A 19076-nucleotide genomic window follows, 5' to 3' on the forward strand; every position below is an offset into this window, starting at 1 on the left:
CTGTTGAGGAATATACAAAATCCATTTTGTTAAATATGCCATTTCCAGTATGCTATCTAAATTATTGGATGATTTGATAATTTCTTGTAGTGTTCCTTGAAACCCCAACTTCCTTGAAAACCATGAGAGTTAACAAGAAAACTGTAAGGTGAAAATACTGCAGAGATGTTGCTATTACAAGATTAATCAGCACATGTGTTTACTGGAAGTATAAGCACCAACTTTCCTGGTATTAAAGTGAGAGACATCAGCCCAATACACAACGTTGCAAACAGCAGTCCAAATACTCTCTTCAAGTATCTCCTGCTTCAGAACAACCTTTCATGGATGAAATTGCCAAATAAATTCAGGAATCCTGTAACTATTATTATTGACATCAGTTGGATCAAAAAGAATGCAAAACTGAGTTCTTTTTAAAATATCACATATCAGACAAAGTGAATGTTAATCACTTTAGGCATATCTATTTTAAACCAGGTTTACTACATTACTTTCAAGACCTTTAGCAGTTATTCTAGTGTGGTGAATAAACCCATTTTGTCTGGAAAGTATTAGATCAGACTAAATCAGATTAAATGCTTAAGCAAACACATAATTTAATATTCTTAAAGGAAAAATAAAGAATGATTAAAGAACTTCTGAACTTTCTAATGTGAATAAAAGATACCCAGATAGAGCTGAAATAGTTTCACGCACACACACAAATTATATGGTTATAATTTTCGAATCTAAAGCAGTTCAGTAACCAGTAACCAATCACCTTTTAAAATGAGATTTGGGAGTTAAGAAAGTTCTGACGGAGAATACAGAGTCTATTTACAGTTGTGTGGATCTCTGCATTCGGCTCCCAAAAAATCTCTATTTAATTAACTCCAGTAACTTTTTAGAACACTTTTTTTTTCCAGCTGAAGCAGTAATATGTTGGCTAATATACTTAAAAAGTATCTGTTCATCATTTGCTTAAAATAACATGAACTGATTCACCAGAAATGCTTTCAAATTATAATGAGTTGTGGTAAACTGACACTTTTCCACTTCAGAGAAGTAATACTACTACAAATGGGGATATGTGATGTATTACTGTGTACATCTATCCCGCCAAGGTGATTCACTCTTAGTTTCACGGCAGACCTCTAAGTCCCATTTCATCCAAGGTGCGTACGCCACAGCTGAATGCTGAAGCTCCAGTGTGAAATGACCAGGATCATTCCCTCAGCAGGAAAAAACACGTATGGTACAATGTCTGCCATGGCTCATACCTTTGCCAGTCAAAACACTAGACCTGGGAAAGAAAGCTCACTTTCTAGTGCAAGCGAACTAATAGATATAATCTCAGGGCTAAAGTCTTTACTTGAAATTTTCCAATAAACACCCAAAATTACTTTAATGCATAGAAAAAATTTCACTCTTCAGATCCAAGAGTTTGTGGGTTTTATGTATAAACAGGACTAGATCATTGGAATCACTAATGCAGTACAAATAAATAAGCACTATCCATATTTTTGGGTTTAGAAGATACACACTGCACATTTTAATAAAGATGCACCTTAAACTGTTTATTGAAGGACATGTTTTCTCAAGAATTGCAAAATCACTTTGTTTTAACAGATTTTTTAATTTATAAAAGATTAATAAAATAAGAGATATTTTAACAAGTGACTAATATCTATTTATTGTAATAAATTCAGCAAGTCAATAGGGAGATTTTAAATTGGTACAACACACTTGGCTATGCTTACAAATCACATTTTAAAATGAGATTTAGGAGTTAAGAAAGTTCTGACAGAGAATACAGACTCTATTTACAGCTGTGTGGCTCTCTGCATTCAGGCTCCCCCAAAATCTCTATTTAACTAACTCCAGTGACTTTGTAGAACACATGAACCAGTTGCAGTGGAGGAGGAATGCTGGTATGTAACCTCCACCGGCACATGAATTAGTAAGAAAAGTGCTAGCATATCCATAGAAAGGTCACGACAGCAAACAAGCATAAAACAGACCACTCTAAGTACTGCTCATAGCTATTTATAGCATATGCCATTCATGTCCATAATAGGCTTACAAGAACTACAGCTCTTTAGTAGTCCCTTTCAACTTCTTAGAAATTGACTCTGTGAACACTGCATTTATAAAATAGTCTTTAATAAATGTCAGCAGGGTATGCCACCTTTTCTCCACTTGATTTTCCAGACTAAGTTACCTGATTTGAAATGTTACTAATTGCAAAATTCTCCAAAGTAACACATCCTAAGTCTTTGTAAGCAAAATAAAAAGTGTATAATTACAGAAGACGAATATAATCAAATTGCCTGCTCTATGAAGACATAAATTTAAAAATCAGAAATCATGATGAAGAGACAGAAAGCGAGAATTCGATGGGAGAACTGTTTGACTCTACAATTTTGAAATGCAGGCATTATTTTCCAAGTTGCATTAGGTCAGTAGGTCCAAGTCTATTACAACATTTGTTGTGGCCACTGTCCAGACTGAATTCAATGGGAATCTTTCCATTGACTTCAAAAGGCTCTGGATCAGCAACTATGCTGTCATGTGTTACATAATTTTTGTCAACTGGGAATAAGATAGTAGTTGAGACTCGCCTGCCTGAAGTTCCAGAAGTCTTTAATCACCTGTTTCTTTACAGTGTCATTCTCAAATTTATCTTCTTAATAGCAATTTACTCTGCAGACGATGTAGTATGGAATGAATTTGATTACAATAACTTGTCAGAGAGAATGGTAAAGATGAGCTATGTTGCAAGTATTTTAAAAATATATACATATTTTATATGTACACCTAAAGTGAACTGAAAAATAATAATTGAGGGGGAAAATCTGCATTCAGTCTAAAAAATGTAGTTAAGCTTACAGCAATCACTGTGTAATTAACAAAAGATTACTGAAATTATTGTGTTATCAAAGCTGTCATCACCTCCTTTCTCAAGTGGTAACAAAAACGAACAATACATGTTACAGTAGCTCCAGGAATCAGAAAGTCATCAGAACTCTTGCAGTTCAGGGAAAAATGACATACACTGATTTTTTTTTTTTTTTTTTTTTTGAGGGGTGGGGGGGAGGCTAAGCAAATAGGATTCTGGAGGAAAAAAGGATGGTTGAGAGAAGCAAATAGGATTCTGGAGGAAAAAAGGATGGTTGAGAGGAAGAGCCAAAAATGACCAGTAAAGCCTTCCTGCTTCTGAAAAGACTACTCTTATCTAAACAAGAAGTCAATAAACAATCATCAAAAAATTAATTCAGCTAACCAAACCTACCTGTAAACAAATAATGACATATGGCATTTGCTTACCAAAGTCTTAAGAGATGTGTCAGCTGTTTATGTAAAAAACAAACCAAACTGAAGAAACACTTCATTTTATATAAAAAGATTTTTACAGGTCAAAGCCAAATTTTTCAAGAAAGAAATCAGATATTCTTTTTGTACACTAAACTTCACACCTTTAGGGCATGCTCTGCAGAGCAAATACTAGTCCTTCTTGCTTCCCTCCTGACTGTACCGTTGGCATCTTTGAAAAGTAGGCCACCGGTGTTCAGAGGTCAGCAGCTACCACTGAAGCATCTCAGACTAGTGGAAGGGCATGAAAATCAGGCTTGTTGCTAAGAATTTTGACTGACTGAAACTAATCAGCTTGCTGAGTCTCCCGTGCAAGCTGATCACTTTTGTCTTAAGGACTTCCTGGAAGTCATTTCTTCTAAATACATTACTTTTAAAGTGAGTGCTATTTTATAGCGGGCCCATTTAAGGAAATATAAAACTTCACGGCATATTTAGTACTCCATGAAATATTTCCAAGAGGAGTATTAAATCTCACACAAGGCCTGATCCTTTGAGCACTAACACTTAATCCAACAAGATTTTTAATCATTAATCTTCTGTTGAAAGAACAGAAATGGAAGTTCAACAATGATCAGACCAGGTGCATTAATCAAAATGAGCTAAGTCACACTTGCAGATAAAAGATTTTTGTCACAAGGCCTATTGCATACATACATACTATAGAGTTTGCAAGTTTGTTTCCAACTGCAGGGTCAGAAGTATTTCATAACTCACACTATATTAAAGCCAAATGAATATTAACAGAAATATTGAGTAACTAGTGTTTCTTCTTTTATTTGTCAAGGATAAAGATAGGACTGCAACTCTCTCGAATGTAGTCATTAGACTCGTATGTAGTCATGTAGTCTCGAATGTAGTCAGAAACAACTCAGCAAATAATTTGGGTGACTATGACCACTAAAAGAACAAAACTAGAACTACTTTTTTAGAGACAAATTGAACAGCACCTTTCTTCTTGAACAGCCTAGTACAGCTCTAAGACTCTGCTGTCTATTCCTATAGTTAATCTATATAGTTAATATATAGTTAATGTCTCATAAAAGGTATTATTCTCTACACAGAACTTTCATATTTTCACTGAGATACTGTATAGTGTTAGGTATTTCTCTCATCAGATTTATTCATTAGAACATATGCAGGGGTAGAAGCACAACAAGATACAACTGAAGTGAAAGAAAATTTGTTTCAGCAGGTAAATATATGCAGGTTATTTTTCAGAATTTCCTCAGTCCTCAAAATATTCACTCATTTATGTTTAAGTGAATTTAAGAAATGACCATCAGTGATATAGTTTCTGCACAGCTGTGCCTAAGAAGAAGAAAGTTAGTCCATTAGAATCAGCTACCTGTGCTTTTTAATAAGTAAATTTTATTATTTCCTGTTATTACTATCAGGCTGGTAGGCATCTGTTCTGACAAGATCTCTTAAGACTATCAGTACACAGATAACACAATTGCTAGCAGTTCTGTGGTTTGTATTTGTTTTTTCATAGTCTCCTATGCAAAGAGAGACAAGCAAGGCAAGACTGAACATAAAAAAAGACTCCATATAATGAGGCATCTTGCCTCAAGGAGGTGTTGCACTACAGGGGTCCTACTAAAGAGAATCTGATGGTAGGGAAGAGACGTGGAAACGTACATAGTAAGGGTGAGGGGGCAATATTATGTGGCACACAGAAGAAAGAAAACATCTTTTGTTCTGCATACTACCACACAGCTAAGTCAGGAATGTTTCCTTCTCAGTCCCTGTTTCTATTAATCTCAGTACGGATATAGATGCAGTAGAACTACACTTAACTTTAGATGTGGCTTCCATGGTGTGGCTACCTGATTATTTAATTTTACATGCCTTATTTAAAAGATTTCTGCTTTACGAAGAAAATACAGTCACTTCTGTGGTATGAGGACTTCCATATCATTAGTGTATCTTGAATAAGTGACTTAGAAAGAATTCTGCTACCATGTCCCAGCATAAATCACACACTTTGTTGATCTTAGAAAATGAATAAAAGTTGGCCTAGATCTGGCCTACCTAATAGTTATCAGAAACCATCAGGAGACAAACGAGGAGTATAGGTGTAACAGCAGGAGTCTGGTCAGAAGCTGCGAGCTGAGTTATGCTGCCATCACTGTCACAAACAGGAGACCACATCTGAGGCCCTGCAATGTGACCTAAATATAAAGTGCAAACTCTACCATTTCTAAGTGTTTGCAGCTGTATTTCTGAAAAATATGATTTTTGGAGAGTAAACTTCCACAGTTGCAAATGCTCAGACCTACTACTTGTGGCAGAACACTATAGGCTAGGCACAGATGAGGGCTATAAATATCGTGCCAACGGTACCCAGAGGCACTCGGTTCAGAGCTCCCTGTGGCAGAACCACAAACGCCGAGGAGCAAAGTTGTGCTTCCACCGAAATCAAGCTCTGACAAGACTCTCACTACCTACATTAAAAAGGAGAATCAGGCTGAAATTAAGCCCAAATATATTTTGACTTTTTCTTTACCCTTTAGACAGCTGGCCCCTTTCTAATAACGCTGTTATTTGCATTAGAAAAGCTCCGAAAAATTTACTTACCCAAACAATATGTCATTAGTAAGATATACAGCTAGCCATCAATGACTGAAGTGACAATACGACTGCACTTGGAGCATGGCCTATTTCTGTCATGAGTAAACTGAGCTTTACTAAACTAGCTTTACTAAACACAATGTCAATTACTCTGTCCATGCTGTCGAATGTTTTTCTGACCTAAAGTGGGCAGGAAAAAGAGGATGGCCTGCCTGACTTAAGTTCCACCTAGTACTATTCAGGGAAAACAACCACACCACCTGGAATTATTTACTTAGCTTTACAACCTACTTTTTTCTGCTTATAAATTTGGTGAGTAATAAGAGCGGTAATATACCAGAAAGTATGTTGTCCAGAAAATAACCACACTCAGAGCCTGAAGGCAATGCGAGTTCAGTTCAGCTGCATGCTGCATCCTGGACAGTTGTCTCTTAATTGCTCTCTCAGGATGCATTAATTTTGCAACCATGCTGCTCGGTTATTTGCTACAGCAAAAAGCATAGTAAGATTGCTATTTTTAAAGAGGCCAACTTGAAGAATTAGGCCATGTCTAACTCTCATGTGGCTGAAGGGAAGAAATAAAGACTGTGCATGTATGTTTGTGTGGGCAGAGGTATCCATGCAACTTGCTGAGGAGCCCCAGGTCCCAACTGCAGCTGGCTGCCCGCGGTACTGAGTCACGCCGGTCTAACAGCATCATTCAAGGTCTGTCTCCAGCTTATGCAGCCCATTTGGCTATCACAGGTGAGGCATATCAGAGGACAGACCCTCTCTCCCACCACAGCACCCTAACCACCAGGGTACCCCACTGAAGACCACACTGAATATCTAAGTGAGACGTCATGGTGCCAGAAAAGGGGCAGAGAGGAAGCACCTACACGTTCTCCATCAGAGACATGTGCAGGAACAACAGAAACAACAGAGCAGGAGGTGGCACAGGGCATCTCTCACAGCCCCCATTACGGCAGAAAGAAAAACTTCTCAGTTCTGCTAGCGACTTTTCCCTTTGATTTGCCAGCCTATTACATACTTCTTTCCATAATGGCCCACGTCCCACTGCATGAAGGCCAACTACCCCCTCCTTGGACAGAGGGGCCACAAATCCGAGTGGCTCAGGCTGAGGAAGGCTTTCATTTCCCACGGCCCAAGCACGGCTGCACACAGATGTCCCTGCTCCTCCTCCGGGCTCAGATAGACAGGGCTCATGTTGCACACGCAGTCTGGTGCCACGCCAGCAAGGGAGGCAGAGGATCAGGTACAACTAGGTGTCTAACATCTCCTACAGGTTACCTCTAAGCATGCAGACTTTCTACTCTTCGAAAGAACTTCCACCGATTATAAATGAAGCATATAGAGTGCAATCTGCCTTGCCCTTGTAGTATTATGTAAATCTTTTGTAGATTTTTATATATTGAAAGTCTTTCCCTATATTATTTTATGGTTATTTTAAATGACTCTGTAGTGATTTTAACATCTTAAATCTGCCACTTTGTTTCTCTTCAGATCAGAAGTATGAGATATAAATAATGAATTTATATTTTTGTTTAAAATGTTGTATTATTATGCATTTATATTAATTTTAAATCAAAATATATTTCTTTAGCAGATAAAACTCAGACTTAAATAAAGCTGTCAGATCAAAAAAGCGCTGTTGAAGTATTGAATATTTAGTATATTCTAGCTTAGAAATGCCTTCTGCTTCCTATTTATTAAACAAATTAAGTTAATTTTAAAAAGTTAGCTATGATTAACTAACATTTTTTCTAAAAATGAAAAGGGACAAAACTAGACTATGTAAGAGAACATATGTCTTGCTACTGTCTTAACAAATTCATAAAAAGCAGTATATTATAAAACCTTCACTTACATTTTACTGCTTTTAATTAACATTCACTTTCAGTTTTTATTACATGTGAAGATATTGTAGAGTGTAACAGGTTACTACATCTTAGCAGGTCACATGGTTATTTGGGGCATAAAAAGAAGAAAAAACAAATCCAAGTGAGGAATTATGTGTATTCTTCACTTAAGCCAGCCGAGTGGGAAGGAGGTCTCTTAGGAATAAGTGCCCAGTGTTTTGCAGTCTATTCACAGTGTTCGTATGAGGGTTTGGTGAATAAATAAATAATCTAAAAGAAAGAGGTTTAGCATACTTCAGTTTGAGTTGTTATTTCCACCTCTGAGCCAGCAGAATGCTCTACCAGGTTTCAGTACCATCTAATACATATTGCCTTGCGTAAGGCATCACATTCAGTACTCCAAAAGTTCCTGGATTTATAAACCTGCATCTTCTCATCTTACGATTAGAAAAAGAAATTCATCTGGGAGGCAGTGGTTCACCAACTGAGCTCAATTTACCACTCATGGTCTACAGAACAATTACTGGTGGTTTGAAGACAGCTGGCTCTTTCTTGGCGCTCCAAGCTTTCAGCTGTTTCTACAGATATCTTGGCTCCTCTGCCTAAAGCAAAGCCCAGTGGCCTGAAAGAACAGCTGGAAACAAGGAGGACATAGCCTAGCTGCTACCTAAAGAAAAGATGTAAAAGGAACTGCCCTGAAGGGCTGTCCAAGCACCAGCAGAAAAGCAACACCTTGGGAAACAAGCAAAACAAAAATGCTAGCAGTGTTTTCACCAGGTGAGCAAGAGAAGCAGAGAAGACCGAGACAACACGGAGAGTGTAACAAGATGCAAGGAAGCAAACAACGAAGAAAACTGGACAAAGGGGAAAAAAAAGATGGTTGACCATGAGGAAGAAAAACTTAAAAAGTACCACTAGCAAGTCAAAAAAGGACATATCCCATACTGCAGAAAGGAGAATTAAAAATACCCAGAAGAAGGCAACAATGGAATAATTTTATATTAAATATGAAAAGTGGTGTGTAACAGAAATGTATTTGAGAATCTTTTCTTATAAGGCACCTTTGACTTTAAGTGCTTCTTGCATTCTTTTACTAAATCAAAATTTACAGACAAATACCAGAAAATAAAAGCACTTTTACAAAAAAGGACACAGCAATCAATTCAAAATCAGAATGAAACATGAAGTGCAGCATCCCTTAATAACAACAACAAAACAGTATGTAAGGGTATGTCAGCAATTTAATCACTTACAGGCTCTCCTCGATGTCCTTCTAGGCCTGGAGATCCAGGCTGTCCAACTTCTCCCTTTAAAATGAAAATACTGTTAAATATGGTATTTGAAAAAAAAAAACCAAACTTCCTTTCCATAAAAAAAAGAATTCAAATGATAAATTATTATTTTAAAATAATCTGATTAAAATATAAAACAAATACACATGTTAAAGGCTTCATCAAAAAGTCTCTTGAAAATAGCTTGAAACACAGTAAGTTTTGTCAATTCAAAATTCCTTCAAGTAGTGTCCAACCGAAAGCTGTTAAACAGTTTGCAAAAACAGATCAGAATAATTTCCTTTTGAAATTTGAGAAGACTTGAATGAGAAAGGTAATTACTGGTTGAAGGGCAAATGACAATAATAAAATAACAATATTTAAAAGAAAAGTATGGCAACCATGAATGGAAAATTATTGATTTTAATTCTGTTGGGAAATGAATCAAACTTTACTCTTTGAAATGATAATAAATGGGAACAAAATGATTATAAAAGGACTAGGAATACTTCTGCCTCTCAGAATTTTGGCATTTTGATCAAAAATGTATTTGCAAGAGGAAAAAAAGATCTGCATAATTCTTAGAATCAAGCCCAGAGATTTGGTTTTCAGACAAAGCAAGCTATTGCTCTGTGTCCTTTATGCTTTAAATAGGGTTTAGTCGAAGTTTTAACAAATCTGTTTACAACACAGATTATCCGCAACTACTGAGGTTGTCCAAACTGTTAAACTAGTTTAAAATGATCATTTCTAGAAAAATACCAGAAATTTATGGTAAAATAGTAAACTAAACAGAGAGTGCTTCAGTTCTGGTCTGTGATCATCCACTGGCCTATGCTTAATGCTGAGCGTTTTACATGAAAGGTTTTGCCCCATGCCTGCTTGCCCCCTTCCAAGAAATGTCCAGCATAGGACATTTGATGGACAGTGTAAGCCAGGCATTGATCTCTAAAGCCCATGTGAATGAGGCCACCTTACTCTGGGGAGGAGGAAAGGAGAGGGACCAATTTTTATCTGCAGAAACAGAAGCCATGTGGTGCTACCTCCTTTCAGAGCCAGTGTGTGGCAGTTTTCTGTTTATTAATATAGATGTAGCCTATGACACTATACTATTGTTCTAATTGTTCGTACAACTCATAGTCTGAAAACTATTTCAAAACACTTCAGAACTACAGTAGTACCAGACATGATCAAGCCATTATGTCCTTATTCAAAATACACACATTGTCAAAAAAAATCTGAGAAACTGGAAAATAATTCTGGAAATAAGGTACATAAAGCGAATACACAGATGAATTAGTACAAAAAATAATGTGGTAATAATTAACTTAAAATTACAAAACTGGACTTGAAGTCACAATGGGTAGCATCTGGGTTTCAAGCCACGCTTTTTTCCCACATTCTTTCCCAGAACAAAAATTGTAAGAGAACAGAAAAGCTCCAGCAGAAATTTCCTTCAAAGACAGCCTGTTTGTTATTGCTTTGAATTTGATTACAACAGACCCAGAATGAAACAATGTTTTATAGCAAGCAGATGTTAAAGTCAAGCTGACAAAATGTTTGAATGGAAAATACGGCTTCTGTTAACTATTATATTCCAAAATGAATGAAAAGTAATGAGCATGACATATTTTTGTACTACTGTATTTAAATTAAGAAAATAGTCAAGAAAAAATCTTTCAGTTTGAATGTACATGCACTCATACAGCTAATAAACTGAATTAACTCTATATTGTTTAAAACAGTAAAAATAGATTAACATACCCTCCAAATTCATGCTTTATCAATGTAATACTTTGCCAATGATAGTTAACGCTATGTCATTATTATAATAATTAAGGAAAGCATCTAATATCTAATTATTACATTTTTATTATAGATCTAATATCTGATTTTTTTCTTCTTCCACTAGTACCATAAAAGAAATTTCTCCTCCCACCTAGCAGAGATATCTGCATACACACACACACATATATGTATATATAAAATGAAAATGGACCAGAATTCACTTGAAATAAAGACATTTAGGTGACATATGGGTGACCAGGCTCCTGTAACAGCCTACAGTAGTCCAGCCAAGACAATCTGTGGAGCCTTGATTAAGCTGCTCAGCCAGGAGCTCAATTCACTGCCCACGCACAGGCGTTTGGTCATATCTGACATACCCAAGGTTGGCCTCCAGCTCCCACTCCAGAAAGGCACTGGCTTTCCATAGCACTTGTGTCATATTTGGCAGCCCCTTTAGGATGCTTTTGATGCTCTGGGGTATCTCAAATGATACTTCATATCTGTATGTAAGCAACGATGCTGGGCCCTATGAGTCTTCTTTATATGAGGCAAATTGTTCTCCAGACTCCACTGATTTTAAAGGGACATAGGTAGCTGCTATGTCCATAGACACAGTAGAATTTGGGGATTTCAGACTTCTCTGATTTCCATCCTCAGTGTACAATGTATTCCAGATTTCAAATGGAATTTATTATTCTGAGTGTATTAAGAATGTTTGTTAAATTGTCTTCGCTTGACATATTTACATACCTTGAAACCAGGACTCCCCGGTAATCCATCTTTCCCACTTCTGCCAGGGTCTCCCTGTGGCAATAGGTAACAGTCATCAGTAGATGAATTAATTAATTAAAATAAAGGAAAACTGTCTTTACAGAACTTACGGATCGCCCAGGCATTCCTGGAAATCCTGTATCGCCTTTCTCTCCTTTTGAACCCTGAAAAATATAACAAACCAAAAGCAAATACTATTAAATGTTTATGCTGCAAATTCAACATACTTAGTCAATAATTCATATATGTTATTTCCTTGTTTTGGAAGTTTATGGAAGAGATGTTTTGTTCTTTACACAGACAGTAGTCTATTAATCATTATCATCTGTTACTGAAATGTAAATATCCTCTAAAATATAGAAATGTGACCACAGACCCTCTTTCAAATTGCTTAAAACCCTAACCAATAAAAACATGAAGAAAGTATAAGGATGGGTAAAAATGACAGTGACATATTGGACAATCAAAATATTCTCTCTATATATAATATAAATGTGCACGCACACATTGCTTTATGTGCCATTTTTAATGATACATAAAGCAATGTATTTTTTCTAGTATGTTATCATTTTCATTACATTCATATATTTCCTCTCCTTTCCCTCCCATTCTATCTTTCCCTCTCTCCCTCTTCTTGGTTTTACAGTGCATGTACATTGCTATATATTAAAAAGCTCAGACATTTTTGCAATATAGTTATTCCATGTAAACAAGATACTTACTCAAGGCATAGACATATTTGTAAGCAGAAATATATTTATAATTTGTAATAAAAGGAATTATATGAATACATAGATGGAAGAAAAAACTTTTCAAGATATCTGAATAAGCTGAGCATGGGAGTCTAGTATTACTAGATAAAAGTATATGCACTGACTTCAGTGGAAGTTTTTCTGAGTTAAGACTGCAGAATCAAATTCTCGATCAATAAAATCTATTATAAAATATGAACAATGTCAATAAAATGTTGTCACTTTGTTTTCTAATTATTTTTTTTACTTGCCTTTTTGCCATATATTCCTGGTACTCCTTGATCTCCTTTAGAACCCCTTTCTCCCTAAATAAAATAATATGTGTGAATAAGTTATTCTAAAAATAGAACTATTCATATGGATATATGAAGAAAAAACATAGCAGACATAAAATTAAGTAGGCAAAGAGCTCCATCTGATAATATAAAAATATGCTCAAGACAATAAATGCACATCTTGAATTTTCCAAGCTCTCCTCAGGGAGGAGCCCAGAACATTCAATACCACTGGTAAGACAATCAATAGTTTAATGCTTTTATTTTCGATGGAAGATGGGCACAAGGCACTTTGAATGTCTCACCATTTCATATAGGTAGGTACCTAAATTAAAATTTAGCTCTTTGAAAAGGACTCTACACTTCCAAAGATCTTGTTTGCAATGTTTAAAATACAAATTAGAAGAGCAAAAGATAGCATTGATCAGTTTCTGAGGAACATATATGTGAGAGAAGATGGTGATGAAGAAGGTTTTATGTGGTATTAAAAATAAAGTTCAAAGTAATTCATATAGAAAGGCACAGAACAGGACAAAAATGAAAAAAATGGCAATTTCCATTGCTTGATAGGTATTTAATCAAGGTCCACCTTTCAATTTCAATGCAGCATCAGATCTCTATATTTATGTACTACAGCAAATACACTGACATTATATAGTATGTAAACTTACTCTTTTTAAAATTTTTTTTTATTAAACTATAGAGCAAGGCCAGATATATGAATACCATCATACAAAGTTATGTTATTGAATTTCAACCTTTGGTGCTGGCATCCCGTGTAATCCAGGAAAACCAGGAAGTCCTCGGTCACCCTAAAATAGCAAGCATATTTGAAAATTTTATATCTAAAATAACAGTAACATACTAAAATAACATTCATAATCCACATGCTCAACAAATAGTGGAAAGACAGTAAGTGTCAGCATATCAGCTATGTAACACTGGTAAGCTGACTGATGAGAGCTTGTTGGTCTCCAGATAAGTGGCAATCCATAAAAGAAAAAAAAATCATTATATATCAGGATTTTTAAAATAAATTTTACTATAATCTCTCATTAAGGCTTATGGAGGTTCCAAAATAGAAATTTAGCTCTGAAAATTTCTGCACATGTCTCAATTCTGTTCTGAAAGGTTTAACTTAGGAAGAATTTCAAGTAAAATAAATTGAGCAGTAAATTATATAAGCTTGACAGATCTTCTGAGGGTAATTACCAAAAAGCTTCCATAAAGTAGGCATCTGTTCTTTCACATTCCTTTATCAGTTCAATTGTTTTAAATTGAATTTGCCAAACATCTACATTTATTTATTTTAATTAAAATTCTTTCACTATCCCCATCCATCAACTCAGCAGTGATTACAATGCTGCATAGAAATGTACAACTTACTTGGTTTCTAACATTCAGCAATCTCAACATGCCATGGTGAGTCCTTGCTTTATTTTCACAAAAAGGATTTCAAGATACTCTTCCATGGATAGGCGCAGGACTGCTGAGCAGCTCATATGGCTACTGCAAGTTCAAAACTAAGATTGTATAGTCTACATTTGCATACAAACTACATATATCTAATTACAAGAAGGATCTAATCAACCCATTTATATGTTATGTTTCAAAAACCAATACTTTCCAGCTTTATAATGGCTTTTAGGAATTGTGACAACTCTACCATCCATTCCCCATTCCTGAAGAGCAAGGAAATTCCCTAAAACCAGGATGGCTTCGCTCCTACCTCTTCCTGAAAATATCACAGGCCTACTGACCTTATCAAATTTCTCACCAGCTTACTCTGGATGACCAATGTATTCAATATTAAGATATTAAGTACTTTCTCTAAAAACTAAACAAAATAAAACCCAAATTAACTGATTAGACAACTTCAGTCACTTTGATAAATGAGTTCTCATTTCAGATGAAGAAAGAATTCATTTTGTAAAAGCAGTTGGCAATTGAAAACACAAACCAAAAAATCGGCCCATTCCTATTGGGAAACTTCCCAAAAGCTATTAAAAATTAACAGAGCTATTAAAATAGTTCTGTTCATAATACTGCTCTTTCTATTGTCCTCACAACTGTCAGATGTCAGGAATCCCAAAGCTTTTGCTGTTGGTACTGGAGATATTTATCTGATGATTTGTCTTCAGACTCCCTTGAGCTATTATAACAGAAAGCTAAATTATAACTTGGCACTACCTGACTTGAAACAATAAAAGCAAGATAAGTTGCTTTTTTCAGTAAATTGAATCTATTTCAATCAGGACACAGAGCCAACCACCAAATCACTTTGGAAAATCACAACGGTTTCTCTCCATTAATATCTGCTAACTTTATATTGGGCAAGAGTTTTCAATCTGCTTAATGTCTTTCAAACATAAGAAAAGAATATTAAGTTATGCTCAGGATTTTGTTTTCTGTAGTATTTCAAGTTTGGGGCCAAAGGGCAACAGATAAGACCTCTCAGCAGTATTTATCAAAACCATTCATGCCTAAGCAGATTTGGAGGTCTGTCACACATTCCCAGGAGACAGGAACATGGCCACAGGAATGACAGCTTGTCAGCTAATGCTATGAGACATATCTCTCAACAAGTAAGTACTGAAAACAGGCAATATAAATGGAATGCAATTCAAAAAAGTCAGCAGAGTTTATAAATAAACTCATCACGCTTCCATTGCTTCTTATTGCAAGAAGAATGGAGCCCCAATTTCTGTTTGCAACTGGTGATTTAATCATTGGATAGACTGAAACACTTGGCAAGAAGAATGGAGCCCCAATTTCTGTTTGCAAGCGGTGATTTAATTATTGGATAGACTGAAACACTTGGCAATGGAAATAGTTTTAAATTAGTTGCTATAGAAACTTTACAAGTAATGGGATGAAATTTAGAAAATTCAGGCTGAATCATCAGGAAAAAAATTCTAATGGCAAGACCTACTTTACAGTGGAAGAAGTTTTCTGAAAAAGTGGTGGAAGCCCCATTTTTTGGCACATTTTAAACAAGGCTGGACTAAACATTAGGAAATATTTTATCTGGCAAAACCCTGCATTGTCAGAAGAAGAGTGGTTTTCTTCATCACTGATATCTCACCCTCTGCACATGGCCCAGTACTGACTGATCAATTAGATTATCGTAAGATCCCTAAAGCACCCGAATACATAAGCACATTTTTCAGCTTTAATCATGCATTTGAGAACTCTGCTGAACAGTGAGGAATTTAAGGACCTGCTTTTAGAGTTAGGAACTTCAGAGGAAGGAAATTCTACAGTAAAATTTGGTTGGAAAGCAAGTGTTCACTTCACAAAGAACAAACCAAAAACAAGCTTGTATCAAAATGAACTTTAAACTTTTCTAAATATACTTTCCAAAGCGCAGAAGTGTAAGAGAGCATGAGAGAAGAGCGGGCACAGATATTCACATATGAAGGAGACCTGCCAATAGCCAATAGCTAGTTTATTCACTGTGTATATGGGAGATCCAGATTCAAGTTTATCCTGATTACCAGAAGGGACTTATATTTGAGCTTCCACCTGTCTTCCACAAGAATTTTTCCACAGAACACTCTGGTTTCAATTAGTCAGTATTTTCTGATAAAAAATGCCATGCAAAAATTCTTACCTAGCTCATCTGGATGCTCATTAATGAGAGAAAGAGTAAAAACAGATAGAAAGTAACCATTCTGACAGATGTCTCTATCATGCTTCCAGGATCCCATGTTTAGATACGCTTTCTAAACATAAATTATTCAGTGCAATAAAGGTGTTACTGGCAGTGCTAAAGCCTATATAAACTTTATTAAATAAAGCAGACCAGATTCAGAACTGAAACAACATTCCAAATTTAGAATTCCTATACCCTCTTTATTACCTTTTTAGTAAACAACTTTCACAGAAGCTTCATGTGGAAATACTGAGACTATTAATTGTACCAACCAAAAATGATAAGAATAAAATCTGGGGGGGGTTTTGAGGGGGAGGTTGTTCTTTTTGTTGTTTTGCTTTGTTTTTACCTTAGCCCCATCTTTCCCTGGCTCTCCCTTGATACCTGGAAAGCCACGTGGTCCCTAAGAGAGAAAAAATGAAAAACAGTTTCAAATGCTAATACACTTTGACAAGGAATGAGACCACAAATGTAAGTCTATGAAACAGAGACAGATGTGTCATTGGCTGGTCACGACATTTTTGTAGCTGGACACAAAAGCAGAACCAGGCATAAAATGTATACAGGATGTATAAGGCATGCTGTTACAACCCATGACTGGGGAACACCAAAGCATTTCTTTACTCTGAGGACCATACTGGGAAAGAAAGAGGTCAAGCAGTCTCCACTAATCCAGAGATGTCCCTTTCCTTTCAAACATCCATCAGACAGTCTTCACATATATGAGGTTGCAGGCCAGCCCTTAGCCCCAGCATGTTCTCAGATCTTTACTTCAACACATTAATTAGTCCGTGACTATCCAGCCAAACTGGATCATGCCACATACAAGATACAGCAAAATTTTACATTAACTGTCCCAAGAAAGGCTACTAAATTAATACTGTGAAGAAAGCAAAAAAAAAAAAAAAAAAAGTTCATTTCAGGCAATCTGGGCTTTATCTGCAATGTTCTTTTGGACCAGTGAATTGTAGGTAATCTGTCACCATGACACCGCATCAGATCATGGTTATCAATTCAAAGAACAAAGAACAGAAGGAACTACTGTTGAGCTTCTGGATCAGGATGCAAATGCCCATGGCCATGCCCACTCCTGCTCACATGGGCCTTGGCCAGCAATGATTTGATTTCTCCATCTCATCGGAAGCCAAGGCCATGGGAGCGCAAAAGCGATTCATCCTAGCATGGCCCCTGCCATTGTGCCACCCCTGGAGCCCTGCTCATCCTCCACACCTCACCTGTGGTGAACAGTGGAAATAAGGAGCAAGTTAACAGGATTTGCCTCAGATTTCCAGACTCTAGGAAAGAAACAGGAACTTACTTGAACCCCTGGAGTTCCTGGGATACCTGGATTTCCCGCTGATCCTTGATATCCCTAACAAAAGGAAATGAAGACTTGTAACTTTTCATGTTATATTCACAAATTTCCAACAGATAATTAAGGAAAAAAAAACAATTCTCCTAGTTATTAGAGAACTTTTGTCATACCCTGTCATTTTTTGGCACAAAATTTTCAACAACTGCTATCACAATCTTATATTTGAGATTTAGATTTCAGCTGTCTGAAGCTTTCCTCTCTGCATCTGAAATCTGCAGCCTCCAGACTTTATGCAAAGTGGTTTTTTTCAGGCAGTAAGAAAAATCCATTATTTTAGAATTGTTACATGAGAATGTTACAAATGTATTGTTTTATTCTCCATTGTAAGAAAAGAACAAATTGACCCACATACTTTTTTTCTTCTGTCTCCACAAAAATAGCTAAAGAATGCCAGGGCTTTTAAAGGCTTATTTCTAGGTACAGGAATAAGCTTTAACAAACAACATATGTCCTAATACATTATGCAGCTAGTTTTATAATATATCTAAATAATAAAAATTCCATTCTGAACACCAAGAACTTAGCTATGAACTTAAACGTATGTAACAGGCTATACAAGCAAAAAAATAATTTGAATCGCTGGGACTAGGAAAAGAAACAAATAATTCACGAGTTCAGAAGGGAACTTCAGGAACCCTTTACCAGAAATCAGCGTTGGCAGAACAAGAGGACCTCAGCAGAACCCAAAATATATTCCCAAGCTGGTTTCGTAGATTGCATACAGTGAGTGTTCATCTTTGCAGTGAGCAAAGATGGCCATTTTTCTATGCCAAATTAGCAGTGTTTTAGAAGAACACTTTAAAACAGGGAGGTAACCGAAGAATAGGGGGGGTTACCTAACTCCCCCAAAACACATGTGATTCCAATGGAGAAAAGGAGCTACAAAGAGGGGCTTTTGTCAAAAGGTGCAAAACGAGAAAAAGAATTGTCCCCACAAAAAATCCCCATAAAATTCTGAGGCTATTTGGCTCAGACCCTTCAGCAGGCAGCTCAAACTAAATGGAAACCTTATTTCATTTGATAAATCCCATAAAATGCACTATCCATTTGCAGGAATCCCAGAATTTGATTTTGATTTGATCTGAAAGAATTAACAATCCCATTTTTAAATGAGTTTTCAGTCTTAAAAAAATAATAATACAAAATTTAATGGGGAGCTTTCCACACTAGTACAAGGAGATAACAGTACCATTTTATAAGGAAGGTAACTTGTATGTCTGATTTATGCTTTCTATCAGACCTGACTGGGAATAATAAACAGAGCTAAAATTATTTGCTGGGTTAGATACAAGACAGTGCTCACTGTGCCCTCTTCCCAAAAGACATCAGAGCAAATGCCCAAAGAGCTAGCTGGTAATGTTTAGCAGAGAAGTAAACACAATTCTACGTCTCTGTCATACATGGA

At 36.2% G+C, this 19076-nt stretch overlaps 1 protein-coding gene across 3 annotated transcripts in view; it reads right to left on the reverse strand.

Annotated features, from left to right (window-relative positions):
* COL21A1 (collagen type XXI alpha 1 chain) overlaps positions 1–19076 on the reverse strand; it is a 111145-nt gene that overhangs the window by 36385 nt on the left and 55684 nt on the right. For all 3 annotated transcript variants that reach the window (XM_064508590.1, XM_064508592.1, XM_064508591.1), the window contains exons 10-16: positions 17615–17668; positions 16646–16699; positions 13400–13453; positions 12618–12671; positions 11725–11778; positions 11594–11647; positions 9038–9091 (exon numbers count right to left, since the gene is read on the reverse strand). In XM_064508590.1, the coding sequence (XP_064364660.1) occupies positions 9038–9091; positions 11594–11647; positions 11725–11778; positions 12618–12671; positions 13400–13453; positions 16646–16699; positions 17615–17668 (378 nt within the window). The remainder of the gene's footprint in view (positions 1–9037; positions 9092–11593; positions 11648–11724; positions 11779–12617; positions 12672–13399; positions 13454–16645; positions 16700–17614; positions 17669–19076) is intronic.

The sequence above is a fragment of the Dromaius novaehollandiae genome, chromosome 3 (genome assembly GCF_036370855.1).
Source record: "Dromaius novaehollandiae isolate bDroNov1 chromosome 3, bDroNov1.hap1, whole genome shotgun sequence".
NCBI classification, from domain to species: domain Eukaryota; kingdom Metazoa; phylum Chordata; class Aves; order Casuariiformes; family Dromaiidae; genus Dromaius; species Dromaius novaehollandiae.